A 21,298-nucleotide genomic window follows, 5' to 3' on the forward strand; every position below is an offset into this window, starting at 1 on the left:
ACATGTGTAACGAGCGTTTTCACACTGGGCCTGAACACGTGAGTACACTCTCACGCAAAATAACAGCTGTTATATGACCTTAACAAACACAAATATTTTCTACTTTTTGAAAAATGGTGTGTAAACAACCAGAGTGAAACAACCACTACAGTTCAATTCAATTCAATTCAATTTTATTTGTATAGCGCTTTTAGCAATTTTTCATTGCCGCAAAGCAGCTCTACACAGACAAAAGAATTATTTAAGTTTGTATGAAATGTGAATTTGTATAAATCAAAATGGTCAGTTTGTCCCTGGTGAGCAAGCCGAGGGCGACAGTGGCAAGGAAAAACTCCCTGAGATGGTAATAGGAAGAAACCTTGAGAGGAACCAGACTCAACAGGGAACCCATCCTCATCTGGGTGAAACAGAAAGCAGTAAATGATCTGCATTTATACAGTGTGTTAGGTGCATTTAAAAAAATTACTCTTTGAATAAACATAAAAAAATCATGGAAAGGATTTCCACATAATTAACTTGCTTTATTTCAGCATTATGCAATTCTGTTATTCCCATTTAATTTACTTACGTTGGGTCAACTTAATTTATTAAGTTTGATTCAACTTATTTACTATGGTTGGACACAGCTTAATTTAATACTGCCAGCCCAACTAATTAGCGATGTTTTGGACCAACTAATTTATTTAAGTTAGCCTAACAAAAGTGCTTAATGCTGATTCATATGCAGTTCAGCATAACAGTTGATGTTTATTGATGTTAATATGGAGTCCAGTTAATTATCGAAAACTCAGGTAGACTTGTATGAAGTTCCAGTTCTGAACTGAAAAACTTAAAACCAGACCAAATGCAGGTCAAGTGTGTAAACAACCAGAGTGAAACAACCACTACAGTAAACTAACATGTGCAGTGAAATATAGTTTAATTTTTGAAAAAAAAACAACAGCTTAAGTTTAGCGCTAGCAGTTAGCCCCTCAGTGTGGACATCAGAATCCCACCTTTCTTCCTCTCCATACGCAGCTCTAGATCTTCCATTTGCCTGAAGTCAGATTTAATTTGAATTTCCTGCTCTAGTGGTAGTTTAGTTAAGATTTATTTATTTCTCCCCAAAGTCTCCTCCCTCCATAACTGTTCTTTATAATGTTGCTAACAGTGATATTGAAAACAAAATGACGTGCTTTTATAAACACATGGCCATAACATTATGAGCACTGACAGGTAAAGTGAATAACATTGAGCACCAACTATACACACAAACTGGAGAGACGGTCATGTGACCCCAAAGAACAGCTCACTTATACCCATGGGGATGACTAGCCAGCTGATGGGTCCAATCCCAGAAAAACAGGTTAATGTTGGTCACAGTACATTTACATTTACATTTAGGCATTTGGCAGACGCTCTTATCCAGAGCGACTTACAAAAAGTGCTTTAATGTTTACAACATTGGATACATACTTACACTGGGTTAACTAGGTTAATAACTAAGTACCATTAGTCCAACACAACTGAGGTTTTTTTTTTTTTTTTTGGGGGGAGGGGGGTTAGTCCAAGTACTGGAGAAACAGATGCGTCTTGAGTCGTCGATTAAAGATAGTCAAAGTCTCTGATGTACGGACATCTAGAGGAAGTTCATTCCACCATCTAGGTGCCAGAACAGAAAAGAGCCTGGATGAATGCCGCCCTCGATCCCTGAGAGATGGTGGGATGAGGCGAGCAGTGCTGGAGGATCGGAGGCAACGTGGTGCAGTGCGTGGTGTAATTAGCGCAGAGAGGTAAGTGGGTGCTGGGCCATTTTTAGCTTTGTAGGCAAGCATCAGTGTTTTGAATTTGATGCGGGCAGCTACAGGAAGCCAGTGCAGGGAGCGGAGGAGTGGGGTGGTGTGGGAGAACTTGGGAAGGTTAAAAACGAGTCGTGCTGCTGCATTCTGGATCAGTTGCAGAGGACGAATCGTGGACAGAGGCAGGCCTGCCAGGAGTGAGTTGCAGTAGTCCAGTCTTGAAATAACAAGGGACTGAACAAGCACCTGAGTAGCCTGTGAAGAAAGAAATGGGCGAATTCTTCTGATATTGTAAAGAAGAAATCGACAAGAGCGAGTAAGGTTAGCGATGTGTGGGGAAAATGACAGATGATTGTCCACGGTTTCCCCAAGATTGCGGGCGGTGGTTGAGGGAGTGATTTGGTTGTTGTCCATGGATATCACAAGGTCTTGACCTGGAGATGAGTCACAAGGGAAAGTAGAAAGGTATCAGAACACCCAGTGCATCACAGCCTCCCGTGTTTGGGTCTTAGCAGAGAAAGAGTTCAAGATGGTGATCCAGCCTTTAAATTCACACACACACACACACACACACACACACACACACACACACACACACACACAGACACAGCAGGATTCCACATTATTCCTCTTTGGGGTTGTTAGATCTGCTGACCTAAAAGCACTTCATTAAACTTCTTCTATCAGAGAGGTTCCAGCACACAGGACTGATAGAGCTCCAGTAGATCATATCTGTAAAGTCATGTGACTCATCACAGCATCAGAATAGACAAGAATTCACTGTGAGCTTCACATCTCATTACAGCTAATGGACCAATCAAATCAGTCCACAGCTTCAAAACATCCAATCAGGCGTGAGTCTGGACCTGGTTTTCTACTGAACACACAAGTTCATTACCTCACTATCACTTTGTCTAAACAGGAACGATGATCACACTCTTTGTGGCTCTTTACTCTCTGCTTTGTCTCTGCACAACTGGTGAGGAACATTTTAAACACTTTTATTTTAAATAGTCATTTTACATGTTTAACTAATTAATTAAAATTAAATATTAAACACTTTTTTCTTTTACAGGAAACACTTCTGACATCAAGGAGCTTCATGTGAAAACAGTAAAGCCTGGAGAAGCTGTAACTATGGAGTGTAACATTAAAAGCAGAATAAATTTAGCTTGGTACAGACAGAGTTTTGGAAAAGTGCCTCAGTTTTTTGCGAGACAGTACGGTGGCACTCAGGGCTACATATTTGCTACTGGATTTAATGATAGCCGCTTCAGTGTTACTGTAAAAGACCAAAAGTTTGATCTCAACATTAATGAAATAAGAGAAGATGATGGAGGAGAATATTTCTGTGGATATGTGGAGGGAAGTACAACTGGAAAGTTCACATCTGGAACACGTCTGCAGTTTGAAGGTAAACAGTTTTACTCTGATAACCTGCTAATTCCAGATCAACACTTTAACCAGAATTATGTGTACATGTGCATTAAATGTTGAATATTTCACATTATTCATATTTAGTATCATTTCTGTTTATTTGCTGCTTTTCCAATTTATTTGTAAAGGTGAAGAGATGAAACCCTGTCCTACACCTGGAACACTTAACAAGAACACACACTCTGTTACACACCAGGGTTCAAACAGCAGAGATGGAGAAGGTTTTAATTAAATAAACTCTCTTTAATTTTGTCAGTGGTGGACGATGTACACAAATCCTGAACTTAGATATTTAAGGTATTTTTTCCTCCAGAAAAGTAGAAGTCCTCTATTTAAATTTGTATTTAAGTACAACTGGACTTTTCCCTGATCTTCTCATTGAGACGGCTCTTATGCCACTCTGGACACATCTCTTAATATAACATTTAACAATTAATTAATATTTACCCAAGTCCAAGTGTTAACACTGAATGTTAACAGTTTTATCCTATGAGATTGGTTGATTAGTTTTAAACACTACACACTAAGGTAGTACAGCTCACTAGCTAATGGAAATGGATAAGACTTTAACTGATTATTAGCTCCAGCCTGTGTTACTGTATTGGGTTGTGGTGTAGTGATGTTTTACTGTGTAAGAGTTACCAATTACTTAACTGACTGGCGAGTCACAACATAATCATGGTAATGATGGATTAAGACACAGACACAAAGAAATATATTACTGTAGTGAGCTAATGTGGCGAGGCGCTGTGTGCACAGATCAAATCTCACTATAAATACCCAAACCGTTAAGGAAAATATGTAAATGCTGATTATTCCACACCTTTACAATAAGGGGAACTAAATACTTAATCGAAATCAGACACACAAGTTTGTTACCACAGAGGCAGAGACATGGAATCAGTATACAAAACTGTTTATTAAAGTTATAATAACCGAATAAAATATAGCGTTGATAAGCTAAACAACCACAGCTCGATACACCACTGATTACATGTTTTCAGTTATGTCACCTTTTTGTATTAAGTACATAACTCCACATGTGTTCATTCATAGTTTTGATGCCCTCAGTGAGAATCTACCAATGTAAATAGTCATGAAAATAAAGAAAACACATTGACAGATAGATGAGAAGGTGTGTCCAAACTTTTGGCCTGTACTGTATATTTGTCTTTGTTTCAGTTCATGTCTGTAGTTTAAGCGATAAATCTTCTCATATCTGCGCACATGTTTATCAGCCTTTTGATCAAAAAGCCGCACACGCAATTCACTTTCACTTTGCAAAAGGCAGTGTTTATTGTTTAATGTATATTTAAAGCGCATAAACACAATAAAACAATATTGTTTTAGGCTAGCATCTTTGAAGTCTTTGTTGTACTTCGTCTTTTTGCACACGCGCAGGTGCGTTACAATAATAATATGTATAATAACAATAATAATTAAATCGGAGCACTACTACTACTACTAATAATAATAATACTGAATGGAGAAAGCGCAGTCAAAGAAGTATATTCATTAAAGAAGAGAAGAAAATGAAGAATAAATACATATTAGATTGAGCTCGACACATTTATGAGCTCTGTCGCTTGCTGTCAATGGGCGCCTAAAAGAGATAACACATTTTCGGCTTTAGTAGGCACACAATACTGCAGACTGAAACACGACTGCCCCCTACAGGACCATAAAGGACATTGGACCAGCCGCAGCAAGTCGCGGGATCCCTTCTCTCAAAACATGCGTTCTTAATGGCCAGATCTGTAACTGAGTTAGCGACGTACGAGGAATAGACCCCAGCAGCTCAGTCATAATCCTGTTCTGTACAAAAGGCTCTTCCAACGAAATGATCCATCCTGCAGATATTAATCAGGGAGACACGCAAGTCATACAGTTTCTCACAGCCCAAATCTCCACAGTTTACTCAGAGATGAACTCAAACCAGCTGGAATGAAAACATGTCAGTTATATTAAGCATAAATTCCACCACCTGGTTAATAAAACTTAACCTACCAGGAGATAATGACAGCCTGCACACCACCGCCAAGCCGGGAACAAGATGCTGTTCCAACTACAATAAGTAAATGTGGTTAGCTGAAATGCACAAGCTCACTGCAACATTAGCAAAACAGCTAAAAACATACCTGTTAAACAGAGACCCACACACACCAAGGGCGGAGCTAGAAATGACGCATCCCAGGTAGCCAGACTGCAGTCTTTATATAACAGACACTAAGCTGTGACAGGTTGTCATTCTAAATCAGGAGTGGGAACTTATACACTCGACCAGACTTACATTAGATTACTCATTAAAGAAAATGATCACCATCACAAAAATAAGCTTCTGTCTATGTGTTGGCTTGGAAAGATTTTTTCTTCTTTAATTTTTCTAATAAGCCCTGTAGTTAAGTACAGTAACAGGTTTATATTTACCCTGTTACTGTCCACCACTGCACTTTGTATAACAGAATTTTCTATAAATTAAACCTTCTTTTGTAAATAAATCATTTTAATTTCTAAAGATAAAGGGATGAAACCCTGTCCTACATCTGGAACACCTAAGACCACACCTCATGCTACAGATGGTGGAAAAAGTAAGAGTTTTAATGAAATAAACTTGCTTTTAGATTTTTTTTAAGATATAGGTAAAACATTCCCTGTGTAATCCAATATTTACATGAACAGTTATTTATTTATTTATTTATTTATTTATTTTTTTTTATTATTATTTCAGGAGATATGATTTTTGCCTTAATAGCCACCAATATAATATCTGTTATTGTAATTGTGGCTCTGGTTGGAGTTTTACTTAAACAACAAGGAAAAGGTTTGTTTACTTTTATTATTATTATTATTATTATTATTATTATTGTTGTTGTATAAAGTTGTCACTAAAATGTGAATCCTTTCTCCATTTAAACTTTACTTGTGTGTATTATTGTTCAGGTGCTTCATCAAGCAACCATCAAATTCCCACCAATCAGGTAATCCAGTCCAATGTACAAAGAATTTTAATATAAAATATACATTTTATTGTTATTTTTACCATTTTAATCCACTTTGTTTTATAAACGTCTCTTGTTCTTTATCAGGCTGATGATGAAGATGTCTTGAACTATGCAGCTGTGAGTTTTTCTAAGAAACCTTCATCCTCCAGAACATCCAGAGACACGAGCCATCAAGACGTTTATGCACAAGTTAAAATAAAATAGATAAAGAGAAATAAAGTCAGAACTGAAAAACAATATGAATGTAATCATCACAGTTTGTACACAGATGTGTTATTCAGACAAAAACATTTTTATTGCTAAAACGTTCATTATTATTACCAAACTGTTTTCTTGTATTAATTTGCTCTACCTGATAGATCTTTATTGTTTGCTTGTTTTATTTCTTTTTCAACTTTTGATTGTACTCAACGTCCTACACCCTGTTTTTTCCCCTAAAAGTCTAACATTTGGATGTTTTTTAGTGTTTGTTTTTAAAACAGTGAACATGGTTTTTATATTTAATTAATAAATATGTTAATAAATCTGTTACATCCTGATCACTAATCCAGGGGCGTAACATCCTTGTGGTCCCCGGACACTGTGGCCAGTGATGTGTTGAGAGGAAGCAGACTCAGAATAGAGGTCATCCTCATCTGGGTGTCAACAGATATAAATAAGTGTGATTATAAATAACTTCTCATCTAGACCTGTACTATACTATAATGTGCAGTTGTGTTAACAGGAAATTATGAGCTGATGAAGAGTTTATGAATATCAGCATTCAGTCAGTCATTTCTGAATTCAAGATGGACGAATCAGTGGTGCTTTATTGACATGAGATATTTATATCTGTATAGCCAAAGCTCAGGGATAAGTCAGAAGAATAACAGGAATGTAAAGATCAAAATAGTAGCAGCTAAAAGTCATAAAAAACTGAGAAAAATATAGACGTATAAAATACAGACATTTAGCTCCGTAGTCAAAGATAAAGTGAAACTTGTGAACTATTTATCTATTAGAACTATTAAAAAGAAAAGTAATAACAGCAATCAGTGTGTGTGTGTGTGTGTGTGTGTACAGTGGTGAGAAAAAAAAAAATACTTAAATGATTTTAGCAAATGGCTGCAATATAACAAAGAGTGAAAAAATATAAGGGGGTCTGAATCCTTTTCGGGGGGGGGGGGGGTTAACTACGTAAGAAGATGACGGGAAGAGGGGATTAGATTCACTCACACACAAACACACACACACACATTCGTGTTTAATTAAATTCTTAACATTTTAATGGTTAGTGATTGGTGTAAACATTACCACTATTTTGGGGGAGGGAGGGCCCTAAGCTATAAAATAAATTTAATGAAACACCTGTAGGCATTTGCAGTTCCTACAGATATTAGTAGCAACAGAAATGGAGGCAAAGACGTTTTATTCCACGAAGAATGTTGCTGTTTGTGCGGGCAAAAAACAAAGGGTAAGAAAGCCTTTTAATAATATATAGTAGTTATTCAGTTACTGATTTTTCCACTGACTTTATTTAACATTCTGATTTTGTTGTACTTGTATCCTAACTCTTTACTGTCTGTACAGCGTTCTGGAAAAGAGAACACGTCGCCTCAAACCACAAAAAATATTGTGAACACTCGGCTCGTAAAAAAGAAAACGGTATGTATTTTTCTTCATTAAACAATCTGTAATGTCAGTGGTGCTAAAGGTATTAAATGATTATTATGTTGACTTTTACAGGTTACTTTACGCTGATCAACAGTCGACACCCCGCTGTAACCAGCAGATCAAAGGAGCAGTTATCGGCTATCACAAGTAGCTTCTGAGTTTGGAGGCCAGGGTTGGTTGGTTGGAAGCACGTTTGAAGAAAAAGATAACGTCACATCTGCCAACAGTAGATCAGTCTACATCCACAGACAGTCCGGTCGATGTTCCTCTATTGATGCCAACTTATCAGTCGTCTGAAAATTTGACTCTAATACACGACACTGGACGCTGAGACGATGTCGCTCTCCACCAGCCGCCTCAACACCCCTGACTGACCGTACCAGATTGCAGATTGATATAAAAAATGTTGCATCAATGGGTTTAACAGTTCACCTACGACTTGCAAACCATCAACTGGCAACTGGTTCAATAATCGACTTTCACAGTTCACCAGTTCTGGAATATTCAGTGTCTTCATTCAGCAGTTTTATCATTTTGTTTAAGACTGCCTGAAACACTAAGAAACGCTTCACATTCTCACCATCCTGTTCGCCGGTCTCTCATACACGAAGTGATCATACCTGATGTGACTTTAAATCACGTGACCATCACGTGAGAAACAACTATATCTGGATTTACCAGGATCAGATGGCAGACCAAGGGCAGATCGATTTGCTGTTGGTTTGTTTAAAAGGTTGATTCCGCTCAGCATTTACCAGAACTGGGCAGGTTCAGTGAACTCTGATGGTTCCAGGGGAAAAAACACACTGCCTTCCAATCTGCGTCAAGCAATTTACGATGCTGTTGCTGGGAAATTCCACCTCACAGCACACAACAAAAAGCAAATAAGAGACAGAATTAATTTACTTCTTAAAAAGAAAAAAAAATGAGTTTTTCTCTTTATTAAAAAAAATTGCATACTACTCTTACTTTTGCAAAGACTTTGAGTGACCATTTGCCATATATTGTCTGCTGTATTCAATATTAAATGAAACTGTATTTAAACAAAATTGTGTATTTTCTTTATTTAATATTTAATAACGCTTCCGGAACATTGCTGTCCATAAGTTGTACATATATGGAAAATAGTGAAACCTAAACACAAACAGAGAGGGACGAGCTTCAGTTCATTGTGATGCGGACAAAAGGTCTAGGAAGGAAACTATTTATTTTGTTTTGCTGGCGAAATACATTTTGGGCAGAGACGTCTACTCGAGCTTGTTAATTCGTTTTAAACCCCTCAGTTCTGCGAATCCCCCCATCAGCAAAACCGTCTTGATAACTTCACACCTACACTACCGTTCAAAAGTTTGGGGTCACTTGCAAATTTCTTTGTTTTTGTTTAGTGATTTATTTTCTACATTCTACAACAATACTGGGGATTTCAAAACTATAAAATAACACATATGGAATTAGGTAATTACGTAACAACAACAAAAACAACAGTTAGTTGTTATTTTAAGACACAGAGGTCAGCCTTTCTGTAATAGTTCTTGCAAGAACAGTATTGTCAAGTGCATTTGCAAAATCCGTCAAGCACCATAATGAAACTGGCTCTCATGAAGGCCGTCCCAGGAGGGCGAGACCAAAACCTACCTCTGCCGCAGACGAGAAGTTCATTTAGAGTTATTAGCCTGAAAAATGACCAATTAACAGCACCTCAGATTAGAGGCGTTATGAAGTCTTTACAGAACAGAAGTAGCAGAAACATCTCACCATTAACTGGTCAAAGGAGATTAATGCATTTTTTGGACGCCTTCAGCATTCCTTTACAATGTAGAAAGAAATAAAAATCAGGAACCATCATGGAGTTAGAATGTCACCCCAAACTTTTGAACGGTAGTGTGTATGAAAGGTGAGAAGAGGGATTACAGTAACTGAGCGCGCTGGTGTATTTATAATGCGAGTAGCCTATATGTGTGTTTTTCTGGCCGAGAGCGCTGCCTTTTGTAAAGTGAAAGTACGAGCTGCGGGTTTTCGCACACCGAAGAACGGCTTTATTTCAGTCATAAAATCCTAAACTACATAGCCCTGTGTAGGTGCATGTTATTCACAAGTTCTGACGCGTGTCTTTAGTTACACAGTGTCACTAACGACATCAGACGTTTCGTTGATTTCTTTGTCTCTTGTTTATTTTCAACATCAAAAACAACGGTTGTTACAGTTTCTTGCATAAATCCACTGTAGTCACGACAAGTCGCTTGCTGTGTTCTGTAGCTTCGATAGATTACAGTTACAACAACTTATTTTACTGTATTCCTTTTAGCTTACTGTCTCACGGTCAAAAGCTTGTGTGCTCCACACCTTTCTGTATCCTTCCGTGTCTTAACAACAACTAACAACTAACGTGCGTGATAAACATGAAACTGCATAACTGTGGGATGATGTCACAGAACAACCCATGAAATGATGTCACAATACAAATTATATGTATGATACTTAATGCTTAATGCTTAACTAATAAACTGAAATAAGATAAACATAACAACAAATCACAAGAATGAAATATGGCTCTTACATTTCCAGCCCCTAATTGACAGGCAGGAAGACTGACAATTACACACATTTTTTTGTTTTGTTGTTTTTTTTTTTTTTTTTACAATTGGGCCACAACATTTACTATTGGATTAAAATTTGAATTAACTTTCTTAACACTTTAGAATAAACTTTCTTAACACTTTAGACATTTGTTAACGGTTTAACTTAAGGTATTCATATCGCTGCGTACCAAATGAAAGGAACATGACTACTTCATAAGGTAATTAACAGTCCATTTCACATATGAGGCACAGCTTATCGATGGGTCTTTCCAGGGTACTGGTTTTAGTTTTGACCAGTACACGTCTCACAAGTCCTTTTTTATCAGGGAACACTTTCGTGATCCGTCCGACGACCCATGAATTTCTTGGAGAAGACTCATCAATTATTAGAACTACGTCTCCAATCGAGAGGTTTTTTCTCACCTGAGACCATTTTTGGCGCTCCTGAAGCAAGGGCAAGTATTCACGCACCCATCGCTTCCAGAATAGGTCGGCAAGGTACTGAATTTGCTTCCACTTGCGACGTGCGTAAATGTCCTCTTTTTTGAAAAGACCAGGAGGCAAGTTTGGCTGTTTTTTCATCAGCAGCAGGTGGTTAGGTGTCAGGGGCTCCAGGTCTGTGGGATCGTCTGTAGCGGTGGTAAGGGGACGGTCATTCATTATAGCTTCCACCTCACACAGGAATGTGTGCAAGCTCTCATCGTTTAGTGTTTGTTCTTTCAGTACAGACCTCAAGATTTTTTTAACTGACCTTATCTGCCTTTCCCATATTCCACCGAAGTGAGACCCAGCAGGAGGATTAAATATCCATTGTATCCCCTTTTGCATGAGGACGCCTTCAATTTTTGACTGATTCCACTGTTGGATAGCTTTACGCAATTCAGTCTCAGCGCCTATGAAGTTTGTTCTATTATCACTTCTCATAACTGACACCTGGCCTCTTCTGCACATGAAGCGTCGAATAGCATTTAAGCAGGAGTCTGTATCTAATGACTGTGCGACTTCAATGTGCACGGCTCTTGTTGTCAGACAAGTAAACAATACGCCATATCTTTTAACATTACTTCTACCCCGTTTGACCTCGAAGGGTCCAAAATAGTCTACCCCTACGTTAGTGAACGGTGGGTAATCTGGTGTTATTCTATCGCGTGGCAGTTCTGATATTTTTTGTTCACTATTCTTCGCTCTGATCTTTCTGCATGTCACACAACTGGCCAAAACTTTCTCACAAGGGAATTTGCTGTCGGAATCCAGTATTTCTGCCGCAATTTTAAAAGCATATAATTCCTTCCACAATGTCCGACCTGTTCGTGAGTGTTTCTTAAGATTAGAGTTGTAATGTGTGAGTCTTTGGGTATAATGACAGGGTGTTTTGCATGCTCAGGCATTGCAGACCTACCAAGACGTCCTCCAACTCTTAGCACTCCATTCTGCAGTACTGGATCTAGTTTCGAGAGACAACTGTTTCTTTTTACGGATGCATTACCCTTTTGTAACATGGAAATTTCGTCTTTGAAGTTTTGGTTTTGAACGAACTTAATGACTTCGTTTTCTGCCATTGTTAAGTCCTTAATTGTTAGAGACTTATGGTTTTCTGTTATTGAGTTGTTTGCCTGTCCCTGTCTTCAGGCCATTTACTCTCTGGTGTTTTAAGAAAGGGGGGACCATGGATCCAATTGTTGTTTTTCATGAATTTTTCACAGGAAACTCCTCTGGAAGCAGCGTCAGCTTGGTTTTTTGAAGTGTTGACATACCTCCACTGCTGTGGCTTGGTTGACTCTCGTATGATGGAGATTCTGTTAGTAACAAAGGTTTTAAAGCGAAGTTTTTCATTAACAATGTATCTCAAGACAGTTGTGCTGTCGGTCCAAAACACAGAGTCCAGCAGTTCTATTTCCAGTTGACCTTTCAACATTTTGTCGTTGTTTACGGCGACCACTGCCGCTGTCAATTCCATTCGGGGGATAGTAGTTTGTTTCAAGGGCGCTACGTGAGAATTCCCCATCATGAATGCACAGTGTGTAAGTCCATCAGCATTTACTAGCCTGATATATGAGACAACTCCATATCCCATTTCACTTGCATCTGAGAAGTGGTGAAGTTGTGCTGTAGTTGTAACTCCAAAGTCAACTGGTTTTACGCATCTTGCTACACTAAACTCAGACAATTGATGCAACTCGTGTAGCCAGGCCCTCCATCTTTTTATAAATTGTTCGGGAATGTCATCGTCCCAAGCGAGTCTCTCTTTACATAACTGCTGCATTAAGATCTTAGCTGGCAGTATGACTGGTGCAAGGAAGCCTAAGGGGTCATAAATTGAACTAGTGACTGACAAGATTCCTCTTCTAGTCACAGGCCGCTTTTTTAAACTAATCTTGAACTTGAGCGTGTCTGAATTAATACACCACAGCACCCCTAGAGCTCTCTCAACAGGGAGTACGTCTTTACTCAAATCTAAGTCCCTCATGTCTTTAATTTTCTCACTCTCAGGGATGGAAGCTAGCAATGTACGACTATTACTTGCCCACTTGGTGAGGTGAAACCCTCCACTTGCGCACAGTTTGGTGAGATTACTATATAGCGCAACTGCTTGGCTATGACTAGAGACAGACTTCAAGCAGTCGTCTACATAAAAGTTTTTAAGTACTGTGTTGACTGCCTCGGCAGATGCATTGCTGCGGTTTTCTTCTGCTGTTTTCCTAAGGGCGAAGTTAGCTACACTTGGAGATGATTTTGCACCAAACAAATGAACAACCATTTTATACTCAACCAAGTCCTGACTCACGTCTCCGTTCGGCCACCACAGAAAACGCAACAAGTCTGTGTCCTTTTCCGGAACTCTGACCTGATAGTACATGGCTTCCACATCTGCCATCATGGCAACTTCTTCTTGTCTAAAGCGTGCGAGCACCCCAATGAGTGAGTTTGTCAGGTCGGGTCCCTGCAGAAGCTCGCTATTTAATGATATTCCCTGATAGCTGGCAGCACAGTCAAAGACTACCCTTAGCTTTTTCTTTTGAGGATGGTACACACCATGGTGAGGTATGTACCACACTTGCCCGTCTTGTCGACTTAGGTGGGGTGTGGGGACCTTGACTGCATGACCCTTCTCAAACATGTCATTCATGAAGTTTAAATACTCTTTGTGAAAGGAGCGGTTATGCTTAAACTTCCGTTTGAGGTTCAGTGCGCGCTGCATGGCTGCGCTTCGGTTATTGGGCATTTGAATAGCTGCTTTCTTAAATGGGAGACCGATGTAGAAGTGATAACTAAAAATCAAGTCAAGAATCTTGGGGTGATTCTGGAGACAGACCTTAGTTTCAGTAGTCATGTCAAAGCAGTAACTAAATCAGCATACTATCATCTCAAAAACATTGCAAGAATTAGATGTTTTGTCCCAAATCAAGACTTGGAGAAACTAGTCCATGCCTTTATCACCAGCAGGGTGGATTATTGTAATGGTCTCCTCACCGGCCTTCCCAAGAAGACCATTAGACAGCTGCAGCTCATCCAGAATGCTGCTGCCAGGATTCTGACTAGAACCAGAAAATCTGATCACATCACACCAGTCCTCAGGTCCTTACACTGGCTTCCTGTAACATTTAGGATAGATTTTAAAGTACTTTTACTTGTTTATAAATCACTTAATGGCCTAGGACCTAAATACATTACAGATATGCTCACTGAATATAACCCTAACAGACCACTCAGATCGTTAGGTTCGAGTCAGTTAAAAATACCAAGGGTTCACACAAAACAAGGGGAATCCGCCTTTAGCCATTATGCTCCCCGCAGTTGGAACCAGCTTCCAGAAGAGATCAGATGTGCTAAAACATTAGTCACATTTAAATCTAGACTCAAAACTCATCTGTTCAGCTGTGCATTTATTCAATGAGCACTGTGCTACGTCCGAACTGACTGTACTATCTTATGTTTATCTAATTTCTTAAACTGTTTTATTTTTATTTGAAATTATGTTTTTATTAGTTTTACTTAGTCTTTTATTTTTATTTTTATTAAATTTTAATTAGTTGCAAACTGCATTTATTTTTATTTTAAATGAAATTTAAAAGTTTTTGTTAAAATGTCTTATTGCTATTATCTTTTATTTCATTTCATGTTTATTTTCTTCTTCTATGTAAAGCACTTTGAATTACCATTGTGTATGAAATGTGCTATACAAATAAACTTGCCTTGCCTTGCCTAGCCTTGATTATCGGCAAACTGCAGAGAATTAGTTACAGAGTCTAAAAACTGATAGTCCTCTTGTGACAACTCAGCTTTGTCATCACAGTTCCGTTCAGGAAAATCATGGTTGTACTGTTGTATCAGCATTTGTTCTACACTTTCGATGGAAACTCTGTTGACTGCAACGCTCACTTGCTCATTGTCACATGTGCCTTCCTCGACCGACTCTCGAAGAGGTCCATTTATGGTCCATCCGAGAGCAGTCTTTACTGCATATGGCCCATTGTGCCTGCTGTTAATTACTCGCCATGGTTCTAGGAGCCTGTGCTCTTTGTTACCTATGAGAATTTCAACTCCAGCATTAATGTGAGGCAGTTTTACTTCGCTGAGGTATGGCCACTTATCAATGTCGTGCTGTTGTGGAATATTTTCCACTGAGACTGGGATACTCTTTTGTGTGAACACTTTGGGGAGTTCAATAAAGGTGTTTTCTTCCAGACTGCTAACCTCTAGGTCAGTAAGCACGTAACTTTCTACTTGTTTCCTCGCGTTCATGGTGCTTAACATGATGTCAATTTTTTTACCTTGTACGTTTAATCGCCTTGCTAATGACTCTGTACAAAAGGTAGCAGAGCTACCTGGGTCCATAAAGGCGTATACTTTTACTGTCTTGTTGCCTTTATTTTAACAGGTACTATGGAGAGAATACAGTCATCTCCAGCCCCGATACACGCACTCGTTTCGTGACTCGCTGTAACAGGCAATGTTTGAACTGGTTCGGTTTCGTCAGCCTTTACGATCGCTTGAGCTGTGTCTTTTGCTGCAATGTGCAGCATGCGAGGATGTTTCTTTGAACACAACTGACACGTAATTTACTTCGTGCAGTCTTTGCTTAAATGTCCTTTTACTAAACAGCCAAAGCAGAATCCATTCTTTTTTAGAAAGTCCAATTTGACCTTATATGTCTCATTGTTAAACTTGTGGCATTCGTCTAGGGTATGATCTTGCTCACAGGATGCACAAGGTTTAGTGAAGGCACTAATAACTAATGCACCACTAGTCTTTACTGTGATTGAGTCTTTATGATTTTTACCAACCTGTTTTACGCCGGTCGCAAAGCTGCTACCTCTCTTTTCTTCCATTTTTTGCTTGAATCCTGAAGGGGATTTGTTGCTGTGTTTTTTACCACTAGTCGTTGTACCATTAGTCGAAACGTTCAGGTCTTAAAAAAGTGGGTTAGACATTACCTTTGCTTCTCGTTCTACGAATTTCATCAGCTGCACGAACTTAGCTCTTTCTTCATTGCGCTCTTCGTACTCGTATACGTCGCTTCTCCATTTTTCACGCAATTTGTGGGGCAGTTTTGAGGCAACACTCCTCAAGTTGGTAGCATTGTCTAGCTCATCCATGTAATTAATGCTTGACATGGTATTGTAACATTTTACTAGGAACAGGGAGAAAGTTTTTAGCGACTTTCCGTCCTCTGACTTTATTTCCGGCCAGTTGAGTGCCTTTTGCATCAGCGTTGTAGCGATTATTTGTCTATTTCCGAAATTGTCATGTAACAGTTTCATAGCCTCTGCGTAGCCACGATGTTCTGGCATGAGCAGGCAGCTTCTCACTAGGTCCTTAGGCTGTCCTTCAGTATACTGCTCGAGGAAGAACAGCCTTTCCAGATTGCTATCAGTTTTGGTTTCGATGGCATGTTTAAAGGCTCTTACAAAGGACATGAACTCAAGAGGGTCACCATAGAATGGAGGAACGTTGCGCGGAGGTAAGGAATGTTGCCTCTGACTCTTCGCAAACATTTCTGTAAGATCTGCCTGAAGTGGCATCCTACCCTGAGGCTCCACTATGTCAGTGTTGTAAAGTGAGTGTTCGTTACCTTGGGTAGGCCGTTCCATTAGGGTGCTTGACATTATGGGTTTGGCACTCACTGGCATGCTTAAGTGGGTTGCTCGGAGGCGTGATGGCAGCTCGAGGTATTCCGTTGCCGAACTGTGGTCGCAGTGGTCGTTGTGCTCCGGTTCCGGGGGGCATGCACCACTTGTTTCGACGACCACGCTCCGTCTCGCAGGATGTTGTTTTTTACGGTTCTGGTAAGAATTTAGTTCAGCATCGGCTATTGCAAGCGCCGTTTCCAATTCCAGCCTTTCCTTTTGTGCCTTTAATTGTGCTTGCTTAGCCTTTAGTTGTGCCTTCAATTGCTCTTCCTCGACCTTTAATCGTGCTTTCATTTGCTCTTTCTTAGCATTTAATCGTGCTTCCTCCAGCTCCAGCGCCTGCCGATCTCTCAAGGTTGCTGCTTTAGCCAGCAAAGCTGCTCTGTTGGCTTATGCCCTTTTTAGTCTAGCTTCGGATGCTGACGTTAAGGACCTCTTGGATGCCGCTGACGTTACGCTTCCGTGCCTTTGGGGGGCGGGCGTCTTGCGCTCCAGCATTGACACACTGTCGTTTGGCGAAACTCCATCGTCACCTGTTTGAGGCAACTTAAAGCGATTGCTAGTGTCCGCGATCCACGACTCCACTCTTACCATGAATTCTGAGCAGCGCGTTAATCTAGGGTGATACCAGTGGTGCTGATCGGTTTCACGCTCTTCATCCTTTGCGCACGATCGCACTGTTACGTTACTTTCAATAAAGTCATTTAGCAACGCTTTGTATTGGCAGCGCTTGGCTTTAACGTCATGCAAATTACAAGCATTGTCCATAAGCGCCTCTAGTTCATTGTATAATACAGTCAACTGACTCCACTTGCCTTCTCTGGCGCTCTTCAGTTCGTCGAGCACCATCACCTGCTCAGATTCGGCGATAGCGGCGTTGTCCTCGCCGTGTGACATGGTGAAGTTTAAGGCAGGCAAGTCCTCTTCTCGCTTTCGGTTTCGGTTGATGCGCGTTTTGAAGTCGCACACGCGCTCTTCACACTCTTAAATCACTTATCTTCATTTCTGCGGCGGAGCCAAGCTTTTGACTTTAATGTACGTGCATGTTATTCTCAAGTTCTGACGCGTGTCTTTTGTTACACAGTGTCACTGACGACATCAGACGTTTCGTTGATTTCTTTGTCTCTTGTTTATTTTCAACATCAAAAACAACGGTTGTTACAGTTTCTTGCATAAATCCACAGTAGTCACGACAAGTCGCTTGCTGTGTTCTATAGCTTCGATAGATTACAGTTACAACAACTTATTTTACTGTATTCCTTTTAGCTTACTGTCTCACGGTCAAAAGCTTGTGTGCTCCACACCTTTCTGTATCCTTCCGTGTCTTAACAACAACTAACAACTAACGTGCGTGATAAACATGAAACTGCATAACTGTGGGATGATGTCACAGAACAACCCATGAAATGATGTCACAATACAAATTATATGTATGATACTTAATGCTTAATGCTTAACTAATAAACTGAAATAAGATAAACATAACAACAAATCACAAGAATGAAATATGGCCCTTACACCCTGTGTAAAAAAAGTGTTCAACATTAAAACTGATACTTAATTATTCGTCCTCACAATATTCCATCCTTAAAATCTGACAAAGCCACATGTTTAATGTTTTTAACTTTTTAATGACAACAATTCACTTCTTTTTTTAAGCTTTATGTTCAGTGTTATTTCATGAGATTAACATCATTTGACATAGAAATTAATCACAGCAGTTAAGTACTTAGCATTTCTAGCTATTGTTATATACACCAATCAGCCATAACATTACAAAGCATTTTCTTCCAATATCACTGTTAGCTTGTAACGAGTTTCATGCACAGATAACACCACAGACACACAGAAACGAGGCATGGTCTTAGGGAAAAGGGGAAGGTTTAAGGAGGGAGGATGGGAAAAAGCCTCCTGAACTACCACAAGAGCAGCAAATTACAATTTAATCTGATGGCAAGCCAATAGGAAATCTAGAGCTGCGTATGGAGAGGAAGAAAGGAGGGATTCTGATGTCCACACTGAGGGGCTAACTGCTAGCGCTAAACTTCAACTGTTTTAAATGGACATTAAATATATATATTACATTATTAATAAATTTTTTATGTAAATGTGTTAGTTTACTGTAGTGGTTGTTTCACTGTGGTTGTTTACACACTCGGCCTGCATTTGGTCTGGTTTTAAATGTGTGAAAAATATTTGTGTTTGTTATAAAACAGCTGTTTTTGCAAGACATGTTTTTTTTTGCATGAGAGTGGACTCGAGTCTTTAGGCCGAGTGTGAGAACGCTCTTAACACATGTGTAGAAGTGTTACTGACTGCAGCAGCGCTCTCTCACATCATGCAGTTGTTTCAGTTGAACAGAAATAACATTGTGGTTTCTGAGTTTCTGAGACTGAGTGTTTAATCAGAAGCTCACACTGACTTATTCTGGGTCACTTCAACAGTCTGAATGTCTTTATGTTAGAATCTCAGACTAAAACACAAAAGAGCTGGAGTTCATTAATGAAAATGTCTCTAAAAATATCATGTCGAATGTTGAGAGACTATTTATTCAAACTGTACTAGAGACTGTGCTCTATCTGTGTGAGGCCTGTTATCCACCATAAAGGACAGAACAACAGAGAAAGAATTAATATTTATTTAAGTATAACCTCACACCTTCTGATAGATATGAATCGTGATTAACCTGTATTAAACATATTAATAATTATTTATGCACAGCCATTAGACAAAGTGCTGCTGCAGTCTATGAGTCCGGGAGAGTTTGTCCTCTAGTTTCGATCTCACACCAGAGAGTGTGTGTCAGTGTTAATGGAAACAGCAGTGTGGTTTAAAGTGAGAGATATAAACTAAAGAGTTTGATTCTTTCTTTATCAGGGCTGTAAGAGATGTTAGACTTTTATAAATCCAGTAATTAGAACATTTCTGGTTAAAGCTTCAGTTACTGAAGTGTGTTTAAGTTTAATTCTAAACATGAAAGGGATGTCAGACCCAAAGCCCCAGCATCAGCATCTCTGTCAGTTTTGTTTCTTCTTGTTTTCCTTAACTGTTATGACTAAAATGTTGGCCAAGGGACTGAGTGTCACATCACTGTCCATGTCTCTCTCCTCCTGCTGGTCTCCTTCTTTAAAACATTAATAACACTGTTCACTCTTTCTGTCTCTCTGAGAGTCTGGAAGAACACTGTGGGTGGTGACAGGTGGACTTCCTGCCAAAGTCTCTCCAGGTGAAGCACATGTAGAAAAGCATGAGGCTCTCACTATTCCTGTACTGTGTCTGGGAAATGGGGAGCAGTAATGAATATCTACAGCAAATGTGACAATCCAGTGATTAGAACATTTCTGGTTAAAGCTTTATTTACTGAAGTGTGTTTAAAGGCGTTTTCACATTAGGAATGATTGATTCGTAGGAACGATTGCCGTTATTTCTGAGCACTGAACGATTGTGTTCTTACTGATCAAAATAAATTAGACTTTGGCCTTAAATGATCTCTAAAACGATCCCGGGACCCTAATGTGAAAGCATCTAAGTTTAATGCTGTGAAGTTGATGCTTAGAGACACATTTCACTATTGAGGGGCTTCAGTAAATAATGTGATTGAATTAAATAGTGTAATTTGAGATCAATAATAAACACAGTTTAAACATAACTTTAAACTTGAAAAGGCCCAAAGCCCAAAAATTATATTGTGGGGACATTTACATAATGAGTTTTCTATCACATCACATCACTAAACATCAGCTCATTGTTTGGGGCAAATAACCGTGTATGTAGATGAGAAATGGTCAAAAGAGCCTAGAAGAAGTCATGAGAGTGGACTCAAGTGTTCCAGCCAAGTGTGAAAACACATTTAACACATTTGTAGAAGTGTTACTGGCTGCAACAGAGCTTTTTCATGTCATGGAGTTATTTCGGTTGAACTGCTTACACTCTGGACATTTTTCTTTATCCATTATGTGAACTCCAGACCTCCCTGATCCATCCTGATGTCCTACTTCTGGTTAAAGTTCTCATCACCTGAACACTGCTCACAGTTACTGAGGATGAACTCATATGGGTTCTCTTCTGAGTCGTCTTCCTCTCGTCTTCTTCCTCATATAGTATCAGGGAGATTTTTCCGCACCACCATCGTGTCTGGCTTCACCATTAGATATAAACTTGCACATGACAAATGTACAGAATATATAGATTATAGATTTCTATAAAGCTGTCCATTGTTAAAAGATCTATAATACTAACATTTTATTATTGATGTAGCATGTGGTGAGCTGTATTGCATAAAGTCGCAAAAAGAGCTCTGTCTCTTTAAGAAACTTTTCCACCCCTCCTTTTTTTTAGCATGTACACACACACACACACACAAATGTCACATATTTAGTTAAAGTATCATGAGCTAGGCTACTCGAGGCAAGTTAAATACCTCCACACACACACACACACACACACAGACGTGCATTTCCTGCTGATGTCTTTTTTGTCATGTCATGTTAATGTTTATTTCTCATTCACATTGTTTGCTAGTTTATTATCCTCAACATTATTTTCATTACCACAGTGATGGATAAATATCATAACTTGTACCATGACCTTACTTTTTAAAACATTTAATTTTAAATATATTTTATTACAAACATGTGACTCATCACAGCATCAGAATAGACAAGAATTCACTGTGAGCTTCACATCTCATTACAGCTAATGGACCAATCAAATCAGTC

At 39.2% G+C, this 21,298-nt stretch overlaps 1 protein-coding gene across 2 annotated transcripts; it reads left to right on the forward strand.

Moving 5' to 3' along the window:
- Window positions 1-2,518: 2,518 nt before the first annotated feature.
- On the forward strand, window positions 2,519-6,905 carry LOC128514845 (uncharacterized). Of its 2 annotated transcripts, XM_053488739.1 has the most exons (7): window positions 2,519-2,757; window positions 2,854-3,192; window positions 3,344-3,436; window positions 5,732-5,803; window positions 5,944-6,036; window positions 6,156-6,193; window positions 6,302-6,905. In XM_053488739.1, the coding sequence occupies exons 1-7, from the start codon at window positions 2,706-2,708 to the stop codon at window positions 6,419-6,421; spliced, it is 807 nt and encodes a 268-aa protein (XP_053344714.1). In that variant the 5' UTR covers window positions 2,519-2,705; the 3' UTR covers window positions 6,422-6,905. The 2 variants fall into 2 exon arrangements, with proteins under 2 accessions (XP_053344714.1, XP_053344715.1); XM_053488740.1 differs by lacking the exon at window positions 3,344-3,436.
- The last annotated feature ends 14,393 nt before the right edge of the window (window positions 6,906-21,298 follow it).

Source organism: Clarias gariepinus, chromosome 27, assembly GCF_024256425.1.
Source record: "Clarias gariepinus isolate MV-2021 ecotype Netherlands chromosome 27, CGAR_prim_01v2, whole genome shotgun sequence".
Lineage (NCBI taxonomy): Eukaryota > Metazoa > Chordata > Actinopteri > Siluriformes > Clariidae > Clarias > Clarias gariepinus.

Coding starts and splice junctions, on each gene's coding strand:
- LOC128514845 (XM_053488739.1), top strand. CDS start 2,706: ATGATCACACTCTTTGTGGCTCTTTACTCTCTGCTTTGTCTCTGCACA. Junction 2,758..2,853: donor GCTTTGTCTCTGCACAACTG/GTGAGGAACATT, acceptor TTTCTTTTACAG/GAAACACTTCTGACATCAAG. Junction 6,194..6,301: donor ATCAAATTCCCACCAATCAG/GTAATCCAGTCC, acceptor GTTCTTTATCAG/GCTGATGATGAAGATGTCTT.